The sequence below is a fragment of the Danio rerio genome, chromosome 2, assembly GCF_049306965.1.
Source record: "Danio rerio strain Tuebingen ecotype United States chromosome 2, GRCz12tu, whole genome shotgun sequence".
In the NCBI taxonomy this organism is placed as follows: Eukaryota; Metazoa; Chordata; class Actinopteri; order Cypriniformes; family Danionidae; genus Danio; species Danio rerio.
Genome location: NC_133177.1, coordinates 8598883 through 8617989, shown reverse-complemented (window position 1 = coordinate 8617989; position 19107 = coordinate 8598883). Strand labels below are relative to the sequence as shown.

The 19107-nt window shown below is 34.4% G+C and overlaps 1 protein-coding gene across 4 annotated transcripts in view; it reads right to left on the bottom strand.

Moving 5' to 3' along the window:
* The window catches only part of dipk2aa (divergent protein kinase domain 2Aa), a 57409-nt gene extending 41848 nt beyond the window's left edge, over nucleotides 1-15561 (bottom strand). For 3 of the 4 annotated variants that reach the window (XR_012386935.1, XR_012386934.1, XR_012386936.1), the window contains exons 1-2: nucleotides 15305-15561; nucleotides 1236-2125 (exon numbers count right to left, since the gene is read on the bottom strand). Coding sequence is in view for 1 of the 4 variants with exons in the window: in NM_001007436.1 (NP_001007437.1) it covers nucleotides 1236-1889 (654 nt within the window). In the remaining 3 variants the exon portion in view is untranslated. 4 annotated transcript variants of the gene reach the window in all.
* Between the last annotated feature and the right edge of the window lie 3546 nt (nucleotides 15562-19107).

Sequence of the window (19107 nt, the reverse complement as noted above, 5' to 3'; positions counted from 1 at the left end):
TATGATCCGAACTAAAACAGACCCAACCGCAAAAAGTACTGTGCCTTTCGGACTAATCCAACTGCCGTAGGCCGATGCGCTGTGCATTATGGGATATGGAGGAAGAATATTTGTTGACAGCGCTTTACCAAAAGAGAGAGGGGGGAAAAACATTACCTGATGGATCGTTTGTAATATTTCCGCAAGACGACCATGTCGCAGTTTAGCTAAATGAATTCACGACTCCTACTGAAGTGATGTGCAATTCATTAAAACATTGTTTTCCAGCTGCGGCCACGCTTCATTTTCGAAAATGAATATTTTTTAGAGTAGAAATCGCAATACTGTAAAACCGTAATATTTTTATCCAAGGTTATTATACCGTCAGAAACTTATAACAGCCCATGCCTACATAAGGAAGAGTAATTATTGACAAAAAGTTTATTTTAGGGTAAACTATGCATTTAAATTACTATAGTATAAAGATCCAATTAAAATGGGTTAAGAGGGTGAAACAGCACCCTTTATCCAAAAGTTAATTTGCATTATTGCTGATGTGAGACCCTAAAAAAGTGAATAATAGGAAGAATATGAATTCGTCATCTTAGAATTATAAGGTTCTATTTGACATTTTTTGTCAAAATTAGTTATTGATATATTCTTATTAAATGACAACTTATTTACATCATGGGATGTTTTTTTTAACAAGTTGTTTACATTTCAAGACTTTTTATAAAAATAAAAAAAAATGTTACACACAAACTGCTATAAAATGCAAAAACTGTAAAGCTCATTATCTCAAAATCATTCAGAAAGCAGATAGAACCTTATAATTCCAAGATGAAGAATTGTTATTTTTATTGACAAACGTCTAATATAATTTAATATGAAGATCACATATCCAAACATATCACAAACATGCTTGGGTCAAGCTTTTGGTATATCTCCTCAGAATCTTTAATGTAAACTGAATATGCTTATGGAATAACAAATGCCTTTGGCTTATGTAAGCGGGAATTCTTGAGGACAAGCACGCGGTTGCCAAAAGCAGAGAAATCTCTTAGTGACCACCGACAGACTCAAAGTATCTATTATTTACACAGCCTTGTGCAGAACTGTAAAATATGCAAAGATGCGCCGTTAATCCCTTTAACTTTCAAGCGGGCATCAGACACAGTGCTTTCGAATCAAAAGAAAGATTCGGCAACTTGAGAATGCATTTCAAGGAGATGTTTTATCGGTTAGTGTGTGAATACCTGCAGCACCAGCGGCTCGGGGTTGAACGCTAGCGTCATCAGCAGCTGCATTCGCTCCGTGTCCTTTAGGTTCTTCAGCAGGAAGCTTCCAGAATCCTTAGTTTCGGCGTACCTCCTGACCACCCGGTCTAGAAGCCTCTGAGAAGGGCAGTGCACTAGATCCGACCAGCCTTCCACCACCTCCGGGGTCAGAAGTCTTACATCCCCGTTAAGTCTGGCAAACTCAGTCTTGTACATACTCTGTATGAGATCACAGCGAGGCCTTCCAGTGGCCCGTTTGCAGATCTTCTGATCGATCTCTGCCAGCTCTTGGTTGGAACCCAAGCGTTTGAGCACGACCCTGCGCGTTCCTTCCCTGGGTTCTCCGTATTGAGCGAAAAAAACATTCTTTACGTTGAAGAAGTCTAGAAAGCGCAGGCGACCCCACATCTCGAAGGTCACCTGCCCGTTCATGAACTTGCGGCACCAGCTAGTCCCAAAGCAGGCCGGACATTTATTGAGGCCTATAAATCGACGGTCTGTGAGCTCGTTCCTCTGAAATGAGGCAAACAGGTTGTGGGTGTTCATCAGCAGGATGACAAAAAGTGCTACAATGAAGAGGAACTTGCCGCATCGGTAGACGCGGCCAAATTTAAGCGACAATATCCGCAGCATGCTGATTGGCAGCGGTGCACTTAGAGTGAGTGCGGTTAATCTCTGTCAATGCAGCTCTTCCATCATTGCGATGTATACTATCATTATCATCCCCATCACGCTCAAGTTAAGAGTTGTCCATGCTGGCAGCAGTGTTGCCCGTTTAGACTGTTGGTTTCAGGAGCCTCTCTCACCATGTTTAAAAGGAGGTTAAGTTACGTTCAAGCATTAGAGTGCCACATCCTGATTCAAGTTACCTGAAACAGATGAATAAAGTTCGATTAAAATATTATCAACAAAACAGTTATACAAAAGGTCCTAGCAACAAAATAAAAAGGTTTAATTTAGGGAAAGAGATGATTGACGACAATCATTGATGAGGTTTACATAGACATCAGTAATCAAATTATTTATCTTAATTTAAATAAGGCAATAATATGAGCTGCTTTTAAAATGTTCCTTTCAAGTTCCCGTTTGACAAGTTATAATACATAAATCGATAAACAGTTACATTACCATGCTATGTTTCACTTTTCAATGTTTTGACGTTAACTGGAGCTCGACATTTGAACTCTTCAGCATTCATGCCCTCGTGACGAACTCTGAGACATTGGATGCGAGTATGAAGTAAGGGCTGGTGGGAGAGTGTTGTTTTAAGGGAATTTAATACCGCATGCCAAATTGAAAGAAGACTTCTGCATTTCACAGAAAAAATAAGTGTGTTCGGTGATGATAACAAGTCTCCAGGGGCCTCATGTATCAATGCTGCATACGCACAAAAACTTAGCGTACGCCAGATTTCAAGATCACGTTTGGATTTACTAACGATGAAATAAACGTGAGAATGTGCGTTGGTCCACGCCAACTTCATGCCTGGTGTACGTGCATTTCTTGTGTGTGTTTGTTTTATTTCCATTGGTGACTCCAGTAGGCAATTGTGTTAAATTGCACACTACACTACTGCTTGTCTAGCAGGTATATAAGATTTCCATACCATGCAGTTGACCAGCCAAACATTAAAGCGCAATTTGCAGCGATCGCCGGTTTTTCCAAAGTAATCAGAGCGATTGACTGCACGTACATTGCTATAAAGGCATCATCTGAAGATGAACTTGCATACATGAATCGGAAACATTTCCATTCAATAAATGTACAAATAATATGTGATGCTCATATGCAAAATCTGATATGTAGTGAGGGAAAGAAGAATGAGTTCATCAGATGCTGGATTCGAACAGAGTTCGAACGCGTCAAAACATGTTGCCATGCGCTTTACGAGCCACTCACGCTGCTGTTTGCTGCTCTCTTTAGTTATGTTGTTTCTGTCAATCAAACTGTGATGGGTAGTAATCACTCAACTAGCTCATTTCATTGAGATGTGCTATTTGCACGTAGCCTAAATAGACACTACAAAATTTTAAACCTTAACGTCGGACCATTTTTTTTTTTATTCACTCACAGTGTGATGTTCAGACCCCACTGTGTTACCGTCAGCTAAACTCTCCCACTCGATTTTTATTTATTTTTTGTTATTAATTCCGGCAGACAAACTTGCAAATAACACTGTTTTTCTCCGGTATATATCCGAAAGGGGCACCTCAAATTCACATTCTGATAAAAGTTTCCCTTTTTACTTGCTTTTGCCATTACTTTTTCGTTTGGCTTTGCCAAAGTAGAGTCATTACCATATTTATTAGGGGGAGGACGCAGGGAGGGGTTGTGCGTTCGTGCACATGCGCTCAGTTTAAGTTCACGTCAAGTCGGATGTACAAAGAGAATATACATACATCTGAATTTTTTACTGCATGCGCACATTTACAGCTTCGTGCTTACGCAATTTTTTAGTATGAATTCAACGCAAGTCTTCATACATGAGGCCCCAGGAGTTTACTCTGTGTATGCACTCAAAGATGTGGGTGACTCTGGTTCTTAACTGACTCAGTAAAAAAAAATAAAAAATTGTGAGTGTCAAACAGCTGTGTGCGAATGGATTATCCCATCACAAAATGCGGCGAAAAGTCCTACACAACAGTAATAGTTTAAAGAGTTGACATGTCTGTACTGCACTTAATAATGCGACTAAAATAGGAATACTCCAATATGTCTTAATTTGATTTCTGTTTAGCTCGATTATGATTTTAATTGGATTAATGTCATCCAAAAATGTCTGTTTACATGGTAGACTCTTAATCAGAGTATTTTCTTAATCATATTAAAAATCAAAGTAATGTTGTCCATGTAAATGTACATAATGTATACTTTAGGTTCATCATATCACTAAGTAGTTTGGTTTGGTAATTTACAGTACATCTATTTCTGTTTCCATTGTCAAAAGTACCAAAAAATAGTGAACCATACTGTACCATACCACTTATTCCAAGTATATCTAGTACAACACTGTAGTACCAAAAGAGTGGAGCTTGTCACTAGTACATGCAAGACAAGGGAAAAAACCTTTCTATTTGCACACACTAGTGGCTAGGGTTAGGTGATACTGGCATTCTTTACCAATAGGTACTGGAATTTAAAAAAATGTCTATTTCTCGATAACATTTGAGCGATGTTGAGCCGCATACTAAAACACTATTTATTGGCTATAATGTTCATAGCCAAATGTTAGTGTTCAAATGTTAGCGGGAAACGGATGTTTCTAAAATTTCAGTACTGATTGGTACCGAATACCAGTATCGCCCAACCCTATTTGCAGTGCTTCAACATTTAAAATAATAAACTGGACTTAGCAAAAAAAAAAAAAAAACGCAATACGTGGAGGGCCCAAAACTCTTTCTTCTTCGAACAAAAATTGTCAATTGCAACTTTCTGGCATACTGTATGCCACATCTACAAATAACAGATAAACGGCAACAAAGTTGGACGTTGGGTTTAGAATGTTATCGAAAAATAACTGTCAAATTCACACTTCCTCTACAACTGCTGCACACAATAAAAAAATCTATTAATTCTTCTCTGGCCTAAATTGTCATTTTAAATACTGCCTACAGTCAGATTAAGTCAGAGCTTGCTGCCATTTGTTTGAAAACCATCTCACACTGCTCAGACTGTCCAAGATCCAACAAATGCAGATTCAACATGTTCAGTCGGGTGAAAACAAACTCGACCAACGGCAACAGACGGCAACTAGGTTAACTAGGGTTCCTACGGCCGTTCCTACTGTATGTGTGGTGAAAACTGGCCTTAATGATACATTTGGACAAATTCAAGCCTGATCAGGGTGACTCATACCAAACTGTACTGAACCATATAACTCAGTTTAAACAATGGCATTATTTAAATAGGAACAAAAAAAGGAAACAATAAAGGTGGAACTAATTTAAAAGCTTAATAAACAAGGAAGTTTATTTAATGTCACCTTCCTTTTTTAGGCATAAATACTGTGAATTGTTTGAGCTAACCCCTTGCTGTATCTACAGCAGCTTTTTTATTCAGATTCTGAAATTGGTCAACTGAATGTACAAAAATGTAATCAGGGTCAGCTTTGTACATTTGGGGGCCCTAAGCAGAGTCCTTTCAGGGTCTCTGCAGATATCATAATGTCAAATTTAAGACCTTTTAAGACCTTTTTAAGACCATTAAGGATTAAATTTAAGACCTGTATCGCAATATCAAAAACACGCGAGAGAAAATGTAAAAGCACAAAATTAGGGGTAAAATAAAGTAATTTAAATTTCGCTCTTTCGCATTACAACGCTCCCGACTTATAAAACTGCGTTTGCGACATGTGTCAGTGAAATAACGGCATACTCTGCCAGCCAAAATCATGTCGCGCGCACTCAAAGCGAACTTCCGCAAACACAGCGATGACATTACATTCGCCGCGCGCACTGAGTTTAATAACAGAAAGCTGATTGGCTATTGCAAGTTGACTTTTTTGTAGTTGTAATACCGCAAATTACAATTGGACTTGTGAAATATAGAACTACAACACCCCAAAAATCTAGCAACAACAACAAAAAGAATTTAAATAAGCATTAGATGTAGCGTTACATGGACATCGCAAAAATAAGACCTGTGCTAAAATATTTAAGACCTAGAACAGCAAATTTAAGACTTTTTAAAGCCATAAATTTTGATTTTTTAATTTAAGACTTTTTAATACTTTTAAGACCCCGCGGGGACCCTGCCTTTTGGGGCCCTACCTTGCTCTAAATAGTGGAGTATTTTCATTGCAAACTGGGCCACAATTGTTTTATTGCTTATTAACCTCTTAGCCAGGTTAATAGAAATAAAATAAAATAAAATAAACAATCAATGAAGGAGAAAATTAAAGCCTGATTTCTTCTCCTTAATAACTGTCTGAATGAATTGGATAATTTAGGGTGCTTTCACACTTGGTTTAATTGCCTGGACCATACCCAAGTTAGATTGTCCCCCCTTGCCACCTCCTCGGTTGGTTTGTGTTCACACTGTCTTTTTTCCTTCTGAACCCCGATATGCTTGCGTCATCGAGCTGCTGTTTTGTTCACGGCGGTTGCTAGGTGACGGTCACGAAAGCAAGCGCTGAAATGGAAAGACGTCCACACATCGCGGTCATTCTGCTTTAACTGAAGCTTTTGGTTTTGGACATGCAGAAAGCGACTCGCGTCCATCTGCCGCAAAAATATTAAAAACATTCAGAACATCACACAGTGTCTGCAGAAGCTGCTTTTGGAGGAGACAAGCAGATATCACTGTGTATCACTGTGTTTGCCGTGGCTCAGTCCCGTGCATGTCACCAAGGTACGAAACGTGACACAAACAAACACACACACACACACACAAACGAACATTATGAAAATTATAGTTTGTTGTACAGTTGGCGGTTCACTTTCGTTATTTGGTACGGTTGCATTTACATCAGAATCATACCAGAGTTTGCATAAACCGTACCCCAGACCACCTCTTTCAGGCGGACTCGGGTACGGTTCACAAGTGCGCACCCGAGTTCAGAAGACATGTTCACACTAGCTAAACGTACCGTACTATGATGTAAAACGAACCCGGGTGTGGACCAAAAAACTTTAATAAGGGACCAGTGATTCCTACTTTGTGTTCTTCTGGAGTATTTAAAACATATTTATTAATTTAACAAACAGACTGAAGATTCTATAATATATATATATATATATATATATATATATATATATATATATATAWATATATATATATATATATATATATATATATATATATATATATATATATATATATATCCAAGAGCAAAAACCCTGCAATAAAACGTAACTGAACATTAATTAGCCAAAAGATTGATCCATAAATGATAAAATCAATAAGCAAATAATATAAAGTAAATATGAAAAAATGTTAATATAAAAAAAAACATTTAAGAAAAAGAGAAGCAACAAATAGTGGGTTAATGTTAATATCCAAACACAAACTTTTTTATTCCCTTCAGTCACCTTCCCTGTGCCTTACATATGAGATGCAGGGTCCAAAGCTCATATTAAACTATGATTAATTCAATTAGGACATAGCTTTTATGAACATGTCTCAGGTAAAATATTGCCAATGTGCAAAATATGTGTTTTAGACTAAGTTTTAAAAAACTGAGTTTGTAAAACCAATGAAATAATAAAATATATCATAAGTAGACGATGTTTATTAATCTGCAATTGCCTATTTTGGATAAATGTGCTAGATTATGTCTTTAACATCAACATTAGCACTTAAAGTGATGCTAAAAATGGTTTTGTGCTAGTCTCTTCTTTCATTGTTCCCCTCAGTTTTTCTATGCTTGAAGAATAACGTTAAATTCGTTTCACTTTTGCGGTTCAATTTCCAAAACAAATCAGGTATATAAATGGGGCAGGCAAAGAAGCAAAGGCCATAGCTGTGTCTGTGTAAGGATTCGTGTTCGTGTGGTGTGGTGAGCGGCCGGTCTCACAGGTTACCTTTGAAGAACAAATGCAAACCGCGAGAACACAGAACGCATATTAGAAATGAGATGCTGTGAGCTTCCTTCCTTTTCTTTTCAGTGAAAATTTTTAAATATTTCAGTACTAAAGCACTGTCAATGAATATAATTTGTAAAATGCAAATCAAAACTATTTCAGCAACAAACAAACAAAACAAATAATGACTTGCACCTCTAGCTGGTTGTGGGGGCCCCAAGCAGCTGCTTAGTTCCCTTATAGGGAGGGCCAGCTCTGAGTGTAATAATTTTAAACAATTTCAGTATTATAAGTGCAAATGTTATGCAATAATATTTATTATTGTTATGCAATAAATGTCTAATAAAAGAGATCAATGCAACATGATATAAATATAAATTCTGTTAAGTGTTTCAAAAGAAGAATAGGTCTAACCATGTGGTCACAAATGTGAAGCTCAGTGTAAAACTACCTTATTTAATGATGAGTAATCTTCAATCATTGCAAGTGACGATGCTGTTTTCGAGTAAATTCAATGTTTGTTTTTAAAACAAAGGGTTTCTGAATGTTACTGAAATATTTTAGAAGAAACGAAGGTAATTGTACAGTCAGTTTGCAGGTGCAGCAGATAATCCAGGCAGGATCGGGCTAGTCAAATGTGTCAAAGAGGATATGACTCAGTGATTACATCACTACCTTTGGATTCCAAACACTTTCAAATCAGGCAACAGCAGGAACACTTTGAATACAGCATTCGAATAAATATCGGAAAGAATAGGGTAGAGCAATTTTAATGAGAGTAATACCTCATAAGCTCATAAGACATGTTAATGTAGTGCCATTCGCATGTAGCCAAACACAATGGAATAAAGTCTGGTTCGTTCAGCTGCATATAAAAAAAATACCACCCACTATAGAGGAAAAAAAACAAGCATGTACAGCACCATACCACTACTGTGGTTGTTAAATGCAATAGACAGCTTGTTAGTACATCTGAATCAACTCATAAAATAAAAGTAGGTGAGTGGTGGAAAACAAAGATAATAATGATAATACTAAATAGTATCATGACATAACTGGTCATGGTGATTTTTCAGTTTTTTTTATTTTAAATAAATCTGCAACAATTAAATATATATATATATATATATATATATATATATATATATATATATATATATATATATATAWTTTTTTTTTTTTTTTTTAATCCATTTTTAATAAGCTTGTAACATAAAAAACGTAGAAGAAAAGTGAAGCATTAAGAAAACTTTTCGTATTTACTGTGTATATACAGTTGAAGTCAGAATTATTAGCCCCCTGAATTATTAGCCCCCCTTTTTTTCCCCCAATTTCAGTTTAATGTAGTGAAGATTTTTAAACATAGTAGTTTTAATAACTTAATTATAATAACTGATTTCTTTTATCTTTGCTTTGTAAATAATATTTTACTAGATATTTTTAAGACACTTCTATACAGCTTAAAGTGAAATTTGAAGGCTTAACTAGGTTAGGTTAACTAGGCAGGTTAGGGTAATAGGGCAAGTTATTGTATAACAATGGTTTGTTCTGTAGACTAAAATTTAGCTTAAATGGGTTAAAAATTTTGACTTTAAATTGACATTTAAAAAAAATAAAACTGCTTTTATTCTAGCTAAAATAAAACAAATTAGACTTTCTCCAGAAGAAAAAAAATTATATTAGACACGCTGCGAAAATTTTCTTGCTCTGTAAAACATCATTTGGAAAATATTTTAAAAATAATAATAATAATAAAAAATCGAAAAGGGGGACTACTAAATCTGACTTCAACTACACATTTTATAATGAACCTATCATAATGAATACATAAGCATTCAATTTAAACACAATGAAGCTTAATGTAAAGCTGCACCTCCACACCGATGATGTCTGAATTGTGCTCCATCTATTGAGCAACAGTATGTTCATTAAAAAAATCTGACTCATTCACAGGACTAAATGGATGGGGGTGGAGGGCCAAATCAAAGGTTATCATGGGCCAGCTTTAGCCTGTAGGCCTTAGTTTGGGCATCTCTGCTAAACTGTTCTTATTTCTGCTAAACATTTCTTGCCATCTCAGCTTCCATCAAGCAAACTGACTGAACATATTAAGGTAACCTTTGTAGGGCTGTGCAATATAGAAGAATCTAACATTGCAAAATTTTGTGATTCTGTGATATACATTGCAATACTAATATGATATGAATTGAATATCTCCACTTTAGAATGACTGTATAATTTTAGACTGATTGGGATGATCATGAAGAGGAGCGAATCACACTCAATCACACATATATCTGCCGTTTGTTGAAACGACTTATTTAAATGAGCTGAACACAGTTCTTGAGTTTTTTGGGGTTTTTTTGGGAGGGGGGGATTAACTAAATTGGAAACAACAGAAAAACCTGTCCTGTATTTTATTTATCAAAGATTTAGAGCAGCTGTTATTTTTTATGAAGCTGGTTATTTGTAAAGAGGGAGGGAAACCCCTGTGTTCGAATTATATTTTGCTCAAAAACTGTTTAATAAAGATTAATTAAAGGCTTTAACTTTCCAGTAACCATTTATGGAAAATACCAGACATATATCGGATATCATTATTCCTCCTAAAAATACTGGGATATGATTTTTTGCCCATATCGCCCATCCCTAATGCATAACATATAGAAAATGATACAAATGAAATAAACAATGTATTGTTGTTTTCTTAGAAGTCTAACAGTATTCAGGTATAGAGTAACCGAATAATCAAATGTAAAATAAAACTGCGCAGTCTTCGTTGTAAAAATAATATGCACAGCTAGTGTTTCTTCCCATATCTACAAACTTCTGGTGAACCGTTAATGTGACTTTTTTCAATTTTATACAGCTTTTTTTACAGCAACAATGCTGTAATGTAATTAAAATATAATCAGTTAAACAGACTTCAGCATTCATTTAGTTGTTCAAGCGTAAAATGAGATGAAACGTTTACCACTCGTGTTGTCAGAATTAGCAGGCTAGCGCAAAAACACCCTTAAAAATACTGCAGCAAAGTAAATGCTCATATTTTAAAGACAAGGCACATGGTACAATCCAAGGCCCACTTCATATCGTATATCAATCAGGCAGTTAAGACCATAGATTTTTAAAGAAAACAGACCTTAAACGCACCGATTTTAGGTGGGTGATATGGCAAAAATGCAATGTCAATAATTATTTTCCATATTGAACGATAACGATATACAATTTAATATAACTTCCTTATTTAAAAAGTGCACACCAACAATGATCAAAGCCACAAAAATTTAAGGGTCCATTAAATTGCCAAACATTCGGTACATCTCTAATATCAACACTCTTTTCTATTCCCATTGTTGCACATTTCTGCACTGTGCAGATCTATATAGAGTAAAAAAGTGCAGTGCTTATAATTGTTATTTGCATAAATTATCAAGATTTGATATAACAACGTTTGTCAGCCAAGCTCCAGCATACAGTTCACCGAAAACACTTGACTGAAGTTAATGCAAAATTAAAAGTCCTTCTGCATTAGGCAATGGCCAGTAAAAGATTCTGATGGTATAATAACCTTGGATAAAAATATCACAGTTTCACAGTATTGTGATTACTGCTCTAAAATATATTCTTTTTACATGTCTGGGTAAAAAAACAACAAGTTTTTTCCTCTTTGAACACAATATATTTTAATTTGAAAAACATTTAAAATGTTTTGGAGCAGTAAACATGTCAGGCTAAATAATTAAAATGAATTATTAACTTCTGCTGTCTTCATTTATTTCAAAAACTGTTTTTTTTTATAATTTAAAATGACATTTTGGGATATCTTTTGTGCTGGAGATACTGTTGTCCTAAAAAAAAAAAACAAATGAAGGTAAAAAAAATAAATAAAAAAATAAAAAAATAGTACACATACCTTAGGAACGGTTTTGCCGAAAATTTTGGTTTTGAAACTTTGATATATTTACCTTGGAAACGGTTATCATCCCATGCCTTTTCTGGATACATCTGCATGTACAATTCTGGCACAGGCCTTAAAGAAGCATGCAAATGCTATAAATTCTAATACAAACTCAACATTGCATATCTTGCAATGTGGCCATTGGATGCTGCTGACACCATATATTGTACAGCCTTAAAACTTGCTATAACTTAAAAAGTGTACACTCAAAATAATGACTTTTCCTGTTGTGTTCAAACTATTTATTTAAATGAGTTGAAACAACACAATGCTTACATTTTTGGGGGGGATAACTTAATATTTTTATGCTCAATCTACATACATTTGTAAAAAAAAAATTAACTAAATCGATTAGTGTGGGAACAACAACACATGTTTTTGATGTAGTTAAAACCTGGTTAACTTATTTAAACAAGTTAAAGCAACATAAAATTATTTGTCTCAACTTTTTGTCATTAAATAATTTACCGTGTAGGAACTCAAATCTAAATGTTTTCATGATTGTTTAGTCAAATAACAGCACGAAAACTGACGAAAGACTGAATGTATGCATGCTAATGGTTTTTCATGGGGGTTCTATTGCGGCTTATGTGAGTAAAGCTGTACTCATTTTCTGCCTCTCCCTCAGCACTTTACGAGCGGGGGAAAAAGTCCAATAAAAACCACACCTCATCATGGAGAGAGAGAGAGAGAGCTCAGATAACTACACAGCCTTCACGCCGGACATGTTTTCCATACAGAAAAAGACACCAAGCTCTCGCAGCTTACAACTTCTCAGACTCTCTTCGTATTGAGCGCAAAACTTCTTCAGAGGAGATGAGGAAGGGTAAACAAACCTGGAAAATGTCTGGCAGATGGTGACGGCTTTCAAGATGATTCATCAACATTAGATTCAAAAGAACAAACCTGGGCTCCAAAAACTGCAAAACGAATCCAGAGTCTAGTTAACATGTTCAACATTTACCCTCACAAATGAATTGGAACAATGAGAACGTTTGAGAATGCCAATGAGCCCTTTCACACAATGCAAACCTTCCTCATCTCTCTCTCTCTACAAATTCTGACAAATTTCCAATTGCAGAACTCACACGAAAGAAGCCAGGAAGCCAAACTATTTACTAAAACATCTCCAAAGGATCTCCATAGTTTCACACAACTGCTCAAAAAAGTCAACACTGACTAATTAAAAATCTAAAAGTGGCCCGGGATAACCTCGAAATGAATTGAAAACATAATCTGTAAGTGTGACTGGCCTCAAACGAACAGCCTTCTTACTTCTCTATAAAGGCTTAAACTATTTGTGCTGAGTTGTTCACTGTGTTGCATGCGGTTTTAAGTTGCACCTCTCAGTGGTATTGAAAGTGAAAAACCACAGCAGTCACAGTTATTGACTGCAAGCGTCAATAATGTTTGATCACACAACGTGGCTGAGCTCTTGTGCTGCGAGAGTACAACAGTCCAAACCAAACAAATTAAAAAAAGATAGAAATCATCTTTGCTCTGCATGTAAGAAAGCCACACAGAACATGAACCATGCGGAAATGTTAGGGGGGCAGAAGTCAGCTCTGCACTTTACACTTGCGTGTGATTGATGGCTGTGCTGGGTGAAAGCAAGTGGGTGACCTACATGAACTACCCTTAAAGGGATAGGTCACCCAGAAATTACATTTACAAAGGCTCATGTCTTTCCAATCTCGCTTGCCATACAATTTCTGTCAAGACATTTTGACAAATAGTAATACTTCTCACCTTCATGAAGTGAAAATGGATGGGGTTCAGAGACTACATGTCAAAAAGGGAAAAACAACACATGAAAATCATCATGATGGCAGCCCATTCGAGTTATGCGCTGTGTTCCTAGCCTTGCCATATTAGATAGATAGATAGATAGATAGATAGATAGATAGATAGATAGATAGATAGATAGATAGATAGATAGATAGATAGATAGATAGATAAATAGATAGATAGATAGATAGATAGATAGACTAAAACACTTCTTTCTGTATTCCTCAGAGGAAAAAGTTGAACAGATTTTAAATGAACGTACACGCATCCTCTTCCATTTTGTTGTAACGAATAAAATCCTTCAAACGATGTATTACTTTTTCATTCATCTTATTTTCAGTTCGCAAACAACTCTGCGAAACTTTTTGGTTTGAGTTTTCTAAGTCAAAAAGTTCCATTTTTCCCCACACAAGTATCTTTTGCTTGTTGAGTACTTTAAATGTTATTGAGGTAAAGTTGGTTTTACATTCGTACATTTGTTCATATTAACGGTCTCTACATTGCTTACCATTTGCTAATAACATTTTTCAGAAATTATAACATTAATATTAAGGAGAATGTCAGAATGTGTGAATATAAAATCAGCTTTACCTCATTCAGTAACTGCTGAAATACTATCACTGCTACTGCAAAGTTACGGTAACATTATATGAAAATCCTTCAGACTAGCTTTTTAAAGGTTTCTAGTTTACTTCTGACCCTTCACTTTAAGTTATAACAATACAAAATGTAGAAATAATTTGTTGTAGTAATAATAATAAAACCTTACACTAAATTTGTATTAATAATAATAAAAAATAAGGCAAAGTTCGCTTTATTTGCACATTCGTTGAGTGATAACTTGTAACATGCTCCTTAACGTATATATTTTTACCACGGTAACTTTGAATATTCGGTCTGAAATCGGATTTAAGTAACTTCAAAACAACATTAACACTATTTAATTCAGTGAACAATGCTGTACTTTGACTGTCATTGGCTGCTAATATGAATTCACTATTTTGAGTTTGTAAATAATATTTTCTGACATGATTTTTATTAAGAAGAAAGTCCGAATGTGGGAACATAAAACCAACTTTACATCAAAGTAAATGTTTATACTTTGTAAACATTGCCATGATAGTCAATGTAGACGCCTGTAGAACGTAAACAAAAACAACCTAAACTTTAAGTTTATTTTTTGATCACATACAACATTAATTATATCCACAAAAAAAGTAATGTTATAATGTTTTGTGCTTTAAACTCAAAGTTATCACCAGATGACCGCTCAAACTCTGACCGATGATCAACTCGCCACGTCAATCAGCGACGCGCATGCTTCAATTGTGTGAACTATATAGCTAAAGACACAGGACTAGCAGAATAGCAGGTTAAACATACATAAAGACAGTTTTGAAATTTCTGAAAGATTAAACAGCACAGACAGTAACTTCGACTGACTTTGTTAGCGCAGTTGCGGTATTAATGTAAGGCAGAATGACAAACGTGCGTGTCACATTAACACGAAGCGACGTGTGTTTATTGTTTATCAGCACCGCTGTATATCAACAGGAACAATACGTCATAGATAAATGCTAATAATAATCCTAATAATAATAATTAACATGACTGAGCAGATACAAAATTGCAAAATGGAAAAGTTTTGCTTACCAGCGTACAAAACCTAACCAAAGTTACTCAATCCAGAAGTTTATAGAAGTTCAATCAAATGAGAAAACACATGAAATGTGAATATGAGTACATGAAATGACTGCATGCAAAATTCCACAACCTACCAAATAAAAAAAACGAGTGAACCAAGTGGGTTATTCCGCTCGTTCGATGAAGCTTTGGTTGTCTATTTATGAACTCCTGTCTTTTATTACGAGCCGCGCGCGTCGGTGCTTCCTCTCGCGTTGTCCGTGCACACTCCTATTCCCGTTTCTTAATTCCTTTAAAATTCGCAAGTGTTTTCTTCTCAATTTCGAGACAAGTTCAGTCTGCGAGCCTTGAAACAGCTGCACAAAAGACCCGACTTCGCGGATCGGGTTTCGTATTTACGACCCTTCTGGTCAGTTTACGTTACTGGTTACTAGGTGATCGTGTTGTAACTCCACCCCCGATCCCTAGAGCGTCTCTGCTCGTGTCCTCGTGAAGTACGTGCATCCTAAAGGTCTAGTAGCCAACAGGATAAAAGCTGAAGAAGGCATATAATGAGAGTGCAGCTGCTGCTTTTGACCACTCTTTATAGGTGAATGAAAAAACCAGTGAGTATCCATTCAGCTGAACTCACGTATTCTCACTTTCATACAGTTTAGGTTGAAGTTACACGAGCTTGCTCTCCTGTTAGTCTGACGCTTTTCCCATTCAGTTATTTTAAGTTCCTGTGAGGGACTGGTGCATTTACTAACGTGTCCACACGAAGAAATCAAACAAGTTACATAATTTACTAATATTCCATCATATTTTTGCATTATTTTCACCATTTATGTGTTGACTCTTGGTAAATATATAAAAAATATGGCTAGAATAATTTATATAATGTATAAAAATGTGGTTTTAGGTAACCTCATGTGAGACTTAATTAAAGTGTAATGCTGACGGAGGAAAATCGTCTTAAATAGCATTTTTGTCGTCTTTGGAAATGATGAAATGAAAATCTAAACCCACGAATCGCTTCTCGTCACAAAATAATAATAATAATACTCTGGCGACATCTAGTGGTACGACTTCATTTTACCAATAAGTTGATGTACATGGAGTCTCTAAAACGAAATGATCATTTAAATGGATTAAAATAAATGATAATTTTGTGTGGAATCTTTTTACAGAACTAGATTTTTCCTATTTATTTTATGTATGTATGTATGTATGTATGTATGTATGTATGTATGTATGTATGTATGTATGTATGTATGTATAGGATGATGATAATTATTATTATTATTATTATTTATAAGTACTTATGACATCTTTTGCCAGACTCAAATCTTTCTAAATAATAATAATAATAATAAGATTAATAATAATAATAATAATCATCATCATCATTAATGTTATGTATAACTGACACCAGTTGCAAGACTCAGATTTTTCTAATTAATAATAATATCAATAATATTAAAATAACAACAACAACAACAACAGTAATAATAGGTGACGCGGTGGCGGAGTAGCCTCGGCTGGGTCAGTTGGCGTTTCTGTGTGGAGTTTGCATGTTCTCCCTGCGTTCGTGTGGGTTTCCCCTGGGTGCTCCGGTTTCCCCCACAGTCCAAAGACACGTGGTACATTCACGTGGATTCTGTGTGGACATGTGGATTATTCATTCATTCATTTTCTTGTCGGCTTAGTCCCTTTATTAATCTGGGGTCGCCACAGCGGAATGAACCGCCAACTTATCCAGCAAGTTTTTACGCAGCGGATGCCCTTCCAGCCGCACCCATCTCTGGGAAAGACCCAAAATTAATAAAGGACTAGATTGTAAAAAAAAAATAAATAAATAAAAATGAATGAATGAATGAATGAACAAATGCACAACAACAACAACACAATAATAATAATAATAATAATAATAATAATAATAATAATTGATGTTATGTGTTACCGTGACACCAGTTGCAAGACTCAGATCTTTCTAAATAATAATAACTATAATATTAAAATGATAATAATAATAATAATAATAATAATAATAATAATAATAATAATAACAACAACAACAATCGTCACAATAATATTGAAATAATAATAATGATAATAATAATTCTAATTATTATCATTATTATATTTGTTGTTGTTATTATTGTTTTAGTATTATTCTTATTATAAGTATAACTGAGACACCAATTGCAAGACTCAGATCTTTCTAAATAATAAAAATAATAATAAAATGATAATAATAATAATAATAATAATAATAAATAGTAATAATAAAAATAATAATAACTATAATTATAATAATAATAATAATAATAATAATAATAATTATTATTATTATTATTATGTATAACTGAGACACCAGTTGCAAGACTCAGATCTTCATTTAATTTTATTTTCTTTGTCTTAGTCTTTAGACTTTATTAATCTCGGGTCGCCACATTGGAATGAACCGCCTACTCATCATCTTTCTAAATAATAATAATAACAATGATTTTAAAATAATAATAACACAGTAATAATAATATTAATTATTATTATTACTATGTTATTATTATTTTTATATCATTGTTTAATAATCATTGTTAAATAATATTATCACATTATTATTATTATTTTTATTATTATTATTATTATTATTATTATTATTATTATTGTAACTATTATTTTTTTATATTACTATTATTATTATTATTATTATTATTATTATTATTATTAGATAAATTAGGAGACTTGTTTTACTGCATTTCAAGTTTGAGGAAACAAAAAAAATACATCTGGTAAAAAATTAAAATAGTTTAACTTTGTCTAACTGTGTCATGTAAAATATAAAATATTATTTCTTTTATCAATCGTGATTCTACAACTAGTTCCATAGATACATATATTTATACCATCAACTGGCAAGTTAATATTCTTAATTAATGAATTATCTTAATTTATCTTGGCATTTAGTATCTTAATTATTTTTCTCAAATTGTATACAGTAACACCCCTTCACTAACTAATTTCTAATAACTGATAGATTTTATCTTTGCCATGATGACAGTATATAATATTTTATTCAATATTTTATAAAAAATTGCTGAAGATAATGCCATTGTGAAAGATACACCTGCCTAAATCTCACGATTTAAAACTTTACACAGTAATCTTAAAGGACATTATCTCTGACTGAGCTCTAACTAAGTTCTCGAGGCCATTTGCTGAGTCTCTATGGCCACGACCCAATCAGTGTCATTAGCCTGATGTTCCAGATGAGCAGAGACAAGAATGATAAGAATATCATCCCATTACCGGGGCCATTAAGAGAGCCAGAGGAGGGAGAAGATCCATGCCGTCTGCAGTCAAATTTCATTCACCACTAGCGAACAGAGATAATTTGTCGACAGAAAAGACAAACCACTCATATGAACAACCAGGGGGGACACACACAGTCACCTCACACACACATACACACTCACAGAGCTTAAACTCATTATCCTGGATGACTTTGACTGTTAAGTAGCTGATCCAATGTTTTATTTGTAGACCATCTGCATCTTAACAGATTTTTAGGCTGTTTGAAGACAAAAAAAAAAAAAAAACGCAAAGTTGAAGTCAAAATGATTAGCCCTCCTGTGATTTATTTTATTTTATTTTTCAAATATATTTCCCAAATGATGATTAACAGAGCAATTGTTTTTTCACTGTATTTCCTATGATATTTTTTTTCTTCTAAAGAAAGTATTATTTGTTTTATTTTGGCTAGAATAAATGCTGTTTTTAATTTTCTTTAAACCATTTTAAATTCAATGTTGATCCTGGACCATCATCATTTAAATACAGCGTAAATTCACTATTGTTGATCCTGGACCATCATCATCATCATCATCATTTAAATAAAAGAAAGAAAGAAAGAGAAAGAAAGAAAGAAAGAAAGAAAGAAAGAAAGAAAGAAAGA